Here is a 9,203-nt window from a genome sequence, read left to right on the forward strand (position 1 = left end):
ATTATCTCTTAGGGCTTGCTAGATTAACAAGAAATTTGGATATAAATTCACAACACTACATGATTTGTCGGATGTTATCATTTAAATTAGAAAGTCTAATATTTCTATCAAGATATAAGAACTTAGGTATGAACCTATTACGACATTAGTTAACTTAACTTATGAGATTAAGCCATTGACTACCTTCTATGTACTATGTCGATTCGATACTTAGTTAGGCATTAAGTCTCTGACTTCGTATTTTACTCAAATTGGTCACTTATAATTAGTACAACTAACCTTACCTTTATTTTATGATCACTTTATACATGTATGTCTAGATCTTACCCATATACGATACTAACTAAGGTCTTAGAGGAGACTTGACTATCCTCTTTAAGGGTCAACTTTCTATGAAGAGGTTTTCAACAAATTGGACTCTCGAAGCACCACAATACAATATTCTCACAATGAGATATGCAACCTTTAAAACAACCTTTTCTCTAGTTCTAAATCAATCAACACAACTTTCAACACGTCTTAAGAATTATCGACTTCACCATCTCAACAACATACAACATAATGCATCAAGCATATTCAACACAATTGCTTAACTAAACAACATACAACTCAACTCAACTTTCAACCACTCATCATCTATAAACATCATCCTAAATCAATGTATATAGCTTGAACAACATTTATTAACTTAAAATATTCAATAGATTACTCTACTTTACTCATGTTCACCATTTTTGAAGTTAAATAACAAGTTTTTATCCAAAAACCAGTGCTCAACGCCACTCACCCAACACTCGACGCCATCAAGGCAAGGAACATCCTGCCTTATCTACATCTGATGCTATACAACTTGTGTCTAGTGTGGGCAAAGTAGAGGCCTCTAAGACCTCACACCTGGCATTGCAAAACCCTACACCTAACCTCATTTCAGGCAGAAAGTCTCCACGTAACTCATGCTTGACATTACCATAGTAGCACCTGTCATCGTCTAGACAAAATGTTTTAGCTTGGTCACGCTAAAAGCCACTCAATTAGGGACTCGATGTCACCAAGTCAAAGATCTTCCAATGCTTTCATACCTAGTGCCACCAATCCTGCATTGGGCATAAATTGAGACATAGGCCTCTGGTTGGAAATGCACCCAATGCCATGAAGGTGCGCTAATTAGTGCAATGTGCGTTTTACTCTTATGTAGATTACAAATTTTGCTCAATCCACCTAAAACTCAACCAAAACCAAAAATGCAACTCATTTTCAGTAAGAAATTCAACATGCAAGTAAAAATCACTATAAGCTATCAAATTCATCTTCATCAATCCAAAATCTTAAGTTCAACTGCAACCATCAAAATCATGCAATTTCACCATGTAAGTGCAGTTATTTAACATCTCAAAACATAAAAATCACTTCACACCAAAACTCCAACAATTCAACAAACTCAAGGATTTAACTTTCCTTATCTCAAAAGTCTCTAAGTCAAGTAGAAGGAGCGAAGGAAGAAGAAGAAAAAGAAAACAACTTCGAGCGAATCAACAACTTGATTCAAGGTTCTATAGACCCAAATCAACAGACAACACAACTTAGAATGAAATTTTCGGGGAAAAATCACCGTCAAATAGAATTATTAAGGAAGAAGAGAACTTACAAATCAAAGCTCATCTCTTTAAGTTCCTGAAAAATGAAACTTATGAAACTCAATTATATAAACAGAAACTTTATATACCACCTTCCCTTAAGAGCTAAATTATATTTCTACTCAAAGAAATTCTTAACTACTTCAAAACTTATAATAAATCCTTGAATTTCATAGTTCCTCAATACAAAAAAACAATCAATGAAAACATATAATTAAATAAAATAAATTACAAGTCTTAAAACCTAGTGTCACATGATTAAATATATTAATTAGATAAACATACTCACAACTCAAGGATTAACGGATTAACTTGCACAATGAACCCTAAACTCAAGTTAGCATGTTATATACTTTTTTATTCTAGGATTAATAATATGTCCTTTACATTTTGTTTTGATATATGAAAGAAAAATAGAGGACGGAAAATGAAAAGAGAAATTGTATAAAGGGTAAAAGTTATTTGTAGTTTTTCTAAAAAAAAATAACTTTTGATCTTCTAAAATATCTTTTTTTATTAAATTAATCTTTCTAAAGTTAAATATTCAAGCTGATTTTTTTTTGTACTTTCAAAAGGACCGGCTTTGCACGCACATGTATTTTTTAGTAAATAAGGATTAGTCTCAGGAAATATCACTTTTAAAGAGATTAATTTAATAAAAAACTAGACTAAAAATGAATTGGTAAAGTTTTATAGAATTAAAAGTAACTTATACCAATAAGAGAAAAATAAAAAGTAAGGAGTGTGAAGTATATTTAAAATGATATAAATATCTATAAGTAAAAGGAGACAAAAGTAAGGAAATAAAAATATAAAAAATAAATATTGTATCGAAATTCAGAATTAATTTAAAATATCTATTAAATAAAACAAAATAAAATTTATGTTTTTTTTATTTTATATTTTTAGTCAAAAATCTATATTATATATATATATATAGGGAACATATCAAGTGAGAAGGAATTTATTATGAGAGGTGAGAGGGTTAAAATATAACTCTTAGATTAATCAAGTGAGAGGAAAATTGGAGTTTAATCAAGTGAGAGAAAATTAATCTAAGGCTTATATTTTAACCCTCTCATCTCTCATAATAAATTCCCTCTTACTTGATATGCTCCCTATATATATATATAGAGAGAGCATATCAAGTGAGAGGAATTTATGGTTAAAATATAACCCTTAAATTAATCAAGTGAGAGAAAATTTGGGATTTAATCAAGTGAAAGAAAATTAATCTAAAGGTTATATTTTAACCCTCTCACCCTCTCATAATAAATTTCTCTCACTTGATATGCTCCCTCTATATATATATATATATATATATATATATGAGTTAATTTCACTTAATTTTAATCTCATGTCTTCATTCCATAAATTTGATTTCCACGCTAACGCAATCACGCTACTGACGTGGTCAGACTATTGCACTGAATGAATAAATGAATGTGTAGAAAAAGTTTTAATTATCATAAAAATTACCCCTAATAGATAGGATATTTATCATCTCAGTAAGAGTATAATTACAAGTAATTACCAACAAAAACTATTGATCAAGTTAAAAATAATTAATTTCGCTCCAATTCATCTAGATGCTGTTTTTTGTTTGTATGTTTGGTTTAAATATTCTTTTGCCATTTATTTAATATTTGACATTCACCGTGTAGAAGCTAACTAAAGTACTTATAATGCTGCAAGGACATCAACATTCAACACAGTTTTCTGTTTTCATCAATCTAGATTCTGAAGTATCAACGCTGACAACACACAAAAGAAACAAACGATGTATTCACACAGTGTTCTTTCGAATTGCTTTCTGACTAATCACTAGGAATGCACATAAATACCCCCTTTTTCTGTATATATACTTAAACAACTGGGGCATGTAGTTTATTTCCTTGTTATTTTGTATGTATGTGTTTCGTTTGCATTTTGAAGTTTTAGCCAGATAGCACGTGAACAAACAAAAACTTGCCTTAAATAAAGAGAAAAAGTCAACAAAAATTAAATCTAGAAAAGAAAGAGAAGAAAATAATAGAAGGAAGTGGCAGAGGATGCAATACACTACAATCTACATTTGTTTGAAGATAATTAGCAATTGCTATCTAAAAAGTTTTGTATAAAGATTAAGAAATTAAAATGCAATTGATGTATTTTTAATTTTTCTATAAAAACTTAAATCAAAAGTACTTTAGTGGTTCTGAAATTATTTCTGGGATGTGTCGGGTGATGAAAAACGAAAAGACGTTTCATTCTGGAAGATGCCTCAAAGTTACTTTTCAAAATTTATCACCATCAAATGCTGGAAAGTCAAGAGGGGTAGCCGCGTCATTTTCCTTTAACCCAACGTAGACTTGGGATACTCGGTTCCCATTTATCAAATAAAATAATTAAACTCGTTCAAATGTTTGGGCTTTTCACCCTCGCCAAACCGCAACCACCTTTCTCTCTATATATATCTCAACAAAGTATAAAAATTCCATATAGTATTATTAAAGAACCAAGACAATACATTATAAGACTAATCAAAAAGATAGCAGAGGAAAATCAACACGCCTAGAAAAGAAGCTGCAAACCACACCATCTCTCTTCTTAGTTCCCACCTAATATATATACTCCCATCTACTTCCAAGCCTTCCTCAAACGTATATCTATATCTCTCTTCCTAGCTTAAGAAACATTATTTTGTAGCATAGGAGTCATTAGATTGTGGCTAATTCACAAGGATAAGTGTCATGAAAATCGCATGGGGATCGATCTTCTCGAGTTGTTTCAAGGGTGATGAGTCTGTGTCACCTTCTCCCAAGCCCACCAAAGTGGTGGCTACAAAAGGTGGTTCTTCTTCCAACAGGGTATCCATAACGGACTTGAGTTTTCCTGGCTCAACGCTTTCGGAGGATCTGTCCGTTTCTCTAGTGGGATCTAACCTCCATGTTTTTTCACTCGCGGAGCTCAAGATTATAACGCAGAGTTTCTCTTCAAGCAACTTTCTCGGTGAAGGGGGGTTCGGGCCCGTGCACAAGGGCTTCATTGATGACAAGCTTAGGCCTGGTCTTGAGCCGCAACCCGTGGCCGTCAAGCTCTTGGACTTGGACGGTTCTCAGGGCCATAAAGAGTGGTTGGTGAGTACCCTTTTAAAAATGATATTACTGTCATACTTTTTGGTAATTAATACATACCCTTGAAACTTTTGTGAACAACATAGACTAGTACAAATAATGTGTCGGATGATTTCCTTGGTTAAGAATCCTTTTCGCAATAAGTGCTAATTCTGAGTTCTGACTTCTGACATGTGACACAGACTGAAGTTGTGTTTTTGGGTCAACTAAGGCATCCACACCTTGTGAAGTTGATTGGATATTGCTGTGAAGAAGAGCACAGGCTTTTGGTGTATGAATATTTACCACGAGGCAGCTTAGAGAATCAACTTTTTAGAAGTATATACACAACCAACCACTTATTGTTACTGTTGTTTGATTTTGCATAGTGTGGAAGAGTACTAAACTTTGGATTACAGGATTTACGGCATCGTTACCATGGTCAACAAGAATGAAAATTGCTGCTGGAGCTGCAAAGGGACTGGCTTTTCTACATGAAGCAAAGAAACCAGTCATCTATAGAGATTTCAAAGCTTCAAACATCTTGTTAGACTCTGTGAGTAATCAATCACTTTCTCGATCTGCCAACTGGCATCCTCCAGTGATCCATTTGAACGATTATTAACTCACTCTCTTTATTTATTCTTCCAGGATTATAATGCAAAGCTTTCTGATTTTGGCTTGGCTAAAGATGGTCCCGAGGGAGATGACACCCACGTTTCAACTAGAGTGATGGGCACTCAAGGATATGCAGCCCCAGAATACATTATGACAGGTAAATAATAAAATTTATTTCTTTTTTATTATAACCTAAGTATTGGAATCCGCGATGATTAATCTGTGTTGGTAACCGCGTTTTTTCTATCCAGTAAAATTTGTTTTTCTGCTTCAAAATGTGTCAAAATTTAGTTTTAATTCTTAGAGTAAAATTGATTGCTAACTCAATTGTGACATGTACTTTTGTTTTTGCATATGTATAGGACACTTGACAGCAATGAGTGATGTGTATAGTTTTGGAGTTGTCCTTTTGGAGCTTCTAACAGGAAGAAGGTCAGTGGACAAAGGGAGGCCAGCAAGAGAGCAGAACCTGGTGGAATGGGCCCGGCCCGTTTTGAATGATTCTCGAAAGCTCAGCAGAATAATGGATCCAAGACTTGAGGGCCAGTACTCTGAGATAGGGGCAAAAAAAGCTGCTGCATTGGCTTATCAATGCCTCAGCCACAGGCCAAGGAGTAGACCCTTGATGACCACAGTGGTTAATGTTCTCGACCCACTTCAGGACTTTCATGATGTCCCAATTGGACCCTTTGTTTACACAGTTCCAGCTGATCAAGAGAGTGAAACACCTAAAGAGAGGAAGAGAAATCATCATCACAACAATGGCCATAAGCATGATGAGGTCAATAAAGATAATAATGCAAATGAATGTGAAGCACCTAGGGAGAGGAGGAGGGAAAATGGTCACCATCACAAAAGTCATCATCGCCACAATAATGGTCATAGGCATCATCCACTTAAATCGCCAAAGTCACCAATTTCACAATCAGAGAATGATCCACACCAAAATGGTAGAAGAAGTGGATCAAACTCATCACCTGATACATCCATTGCATCAGAAGGAGCAGGGAGCATGGGTTAGTAGACACATACATCATACTGTAAATATATATTTTCTGGTGAATTATTAGAGTTACATGGTGTGCCACGTACTAGTACTAGCCTTCAAGCGAATAAGAGACAAAAAAAGATGAAAAGAGAAGAAAGTGCAATTGTAAGGGTCCTTGCATGGAAACACATGCTTGAGTTTTTTTTTTTTTTTTTTCATTTGTTTATTTCTTCAATTTCCGGAGGAAATTAATTATTTTGAATTGTGTATATGAATTTTTTCCTTGATGAATCAAAAGACTAGTTCAATTCAATAATCAGACAATTTCCAACTACGAGTTGAACGAATTTAAAAATATCGCAACAAAAGCGAGTACAGCTAAGTAGTTTGACCAAAAGACAAGTAAAAAAAAAAAAAAAATCCAATTGCCAATTCCATATGATAGTAATTTATTTGGTCAGAGTGCAGGACAGTTGGAACGCCGCCCTCATAATTATTTTCTAGTTTACAGCATATAAAAGATTCATTTTATTTTTTCTTTTTAACTTTTATGATATGATGACAATTATAAAATAAATAAACAATTAAACAACGCTGTATGAGACAGCAACATAATTGATTAAAGAAAACAAAGGATCATCTAATAATTTAAAATTTCATTAGCAACTGGATATATTTGCATCATATATGGGCTACGGGCAGGTGTTATTTAAATGGAGAATAAATTAATCATAGGATTAAGTACAATTAATCCATCTTTATTCGAAACTTATCAAAACTATTTCAATCAATATGATCATCAATTCATCATTATGACCTTCATTGACTGAAAATTTGTTATTATAGAGTGATTAAATCTTGAAAATGGGAACTGGGTTTCTCTACCAAAATGAAAGATAATTGTGAAATTATGTGGTCCGGTAGGGAGTAGGGAATATCGTGCATGACAGAATGACACCAACTTCACCTAGTGCGCAAGTGGCAAAAAATCAGATGTTTTAGGCTCACAATAAAAGCAATGAGCCCGACATCCTGTCCACAAGGAACCAAACAGCAAAACTATATTATGTTGATATTTTCTAAATCTGATTAGATTTGCCAAAATAATCAAATTATATAATATTTGAATGTATGCGATGACCTTGGTGGATTTGACAATATGGGTTGCTTCTACAAATTACGTGGGTTTTAAAACATGTACGTGAATGGAATATTTTTATCTAACTTCGTTAATCGTTTAACATTATTAGTTAAGATGACAAACAGTTTGTTATTATTTGCAAAAAAAAATAATTCCACATTAGAGTGCTGCTAAGGGCTAATTGTCAAAATATTTAGGCATCTAGTCTTAGCATTAACTACTAGCATTTTTAAATTATTATTAGAGAGCAAGTGGTCATAAAATTGAAATGAAACTTCGTCAAATTTTATTTTCTTTTATTTTGAAATGAAGACAATCTTTGAGACAAAATTATCTGCTACGTACCGTGGCTTCTTTCCAGGTAAAAAAGTTAAACAAGTTGCCTTATGAAATGGTACACAATCACGATAAATGCTGGCAGTAATTTTTTTTTATCACTTTTTTTTATGTAGGCCAAAATTTATTAAAAAAATTATAAATTTTGATAAAATTTATAGTTCTGGTCAATAATTATAAAAAAATTATAGAAAAACCATGATGCAAAATTCCGGTCAATAATATTTTATAATTTATAGTTTTTTTTACTATTAAATTAAATTTTAAAAATATTTGTGTCTCTTGTATATTTGAGTTATTTATTTTTATTCTATTTTATTGGTACTTCTCGTTGATCCTTACAAGTAGTATACTTTAATTTTCATTGTGTTATTGTTCTTTTTATTGAGTTATTACTATGTTGACCTTTCTCCCATTAGAGTGGCATTAGAGCTATTTAGTTAAGGAGAATTTGGCTTGCTTGATGGAGGTACATGTGAAGATAATTTCTTTGAATGAAGCAAATTATCACACGTGGAAGGGAAAGATGGAGGACTTGCTATTTGTGAAAATTTTGCATCATTCTGCCTTTGTTTCTAATAAGCTAGAATTCAAGACTTTTATGATTATTTGTCCATTTAAATTAATGAAATGAAATATTAAATAATTTTAAATTTTTTTGAAAATTTGCAGAGTTTATATATGTATTAAAAACTTTAAATTCAACGATTGAATTATTAAAATTTGATGTAAAATATGAGTATTAAACAGAGTATATATATATATATATATATATATATATATATATATATATATATATATATATTGTAAAAAAAATCAATGAGCTAGGTATGGGGATGGGACAAGGAGTTAGATACCCAAAAATCGAACTTGCACCCATACTCGATTTCTCAAGTTGAGGAAAACCTATACCCTATCAATGGTTTTCCTTATCAAAAAATAAGTCGAGGTTAGATGGGTATCAATGGGTGCATGTTTAGTTATCATGCCTACTAAAACATGCAGTGAGTTGCTATGGGTAAAAAAAATTCTTGCAGGATCTTAATTTTATTCAAGATAAATATCTACTATTTGTGGATAGTCAAAGTGTTATTCATCTCGATAAGAATTTAACTTTTCATTCAAGATCCAAGCATATTGATGTGAGACATTATTGGATATGTAATGTTGTGGATGCTAAGTTGTTGAAGCTAACCAAAATTCAAATTAATGATAATGGTGCTGATATGATGTCTAAGGCGTTACCAAGAGGAAAGTTTGAAGCTTGTCATAAGATCATTGGTTTATCAGTCATCTCCACATAGTTATGAGGAGGAGATTTGTTGGGTTTTGAACTTCTTTCCTAAATGGAAAATAGACCCAAATGTGTAAGTTCATTATGTCTCACTAAG

The 9,203-nt window shown here is 32.5% G+C and overlaps 1 protein-coding gene across 1 annotated transcript; it reads left to right on the forward strand.

The window, feature by feature from the left end:
* Positions 1-4,108: 4,108 nt before the first annotated feature.
* Positions 4,109-6,651, forward strand: LOC109808208 (EPD1-interacting receptor-like cytoplasmic serine/threonine-protein kinase 5A). Its single transcript, XM_020371101.3, has 5 exons — positions 4,109-4,753; positions 4,933-5,068; positions 5,149-5,285; positions 5,381-5,504; positions 5,710-6,651. Exons 1-5 carry the CDS (start codon positions 4,367-4,369, stop codon positions 6,366-6,368), a joined length of 1,443 nt encoding a protein of 480 aa, XP_020226690.1. The 5' UTR covers positions 4,109-4,366; the 3' UTR covers positions 6,369-6,651.
* The last annotated feature ends 2,552 nt before the right edge of the window (positions 6,652-9,203 follow it).

This window comes from Cajanus cajan, chromosome 5 (genome assembly GCF_000230855.2).
Source record: "Cajanus cajan strain Asha chromosome 5, NIPB_CcT2T_4, whole genome shotgun sequence".
NCBI classification, from domain to species: Eukaryota; Viridiplantae; Streptophyta; class Magnoliopsida; order Fabales; family Fabaceae; genus Cajanus; species Cajanus cajan.

Bases quoted from the DNA above. Each gene is read 5' to 3' on its own strand.
- LOC109808208 (XM_020371101.3), top strand. From the start codon at position 4,367: ATGAAAATCGCATGGGGATCGATCTTCTCGAGTTGTTTCAAGGGTGAT. The intron at 4,754-4,932 runs GTGAGTACCCTT...CATGTGACACAG, and splicing joins AGGGCCATAAAGAGTGGTTG to ACTGAAGTTGTGTTTTTGGG. The intron at 5,286-5,380 runs GTGAGTAATCAA...TTATTCTTCCAG, and splicing joins CAAACATCTTGTTAGACTCT to GATTATAATGCAAAGCTTTC.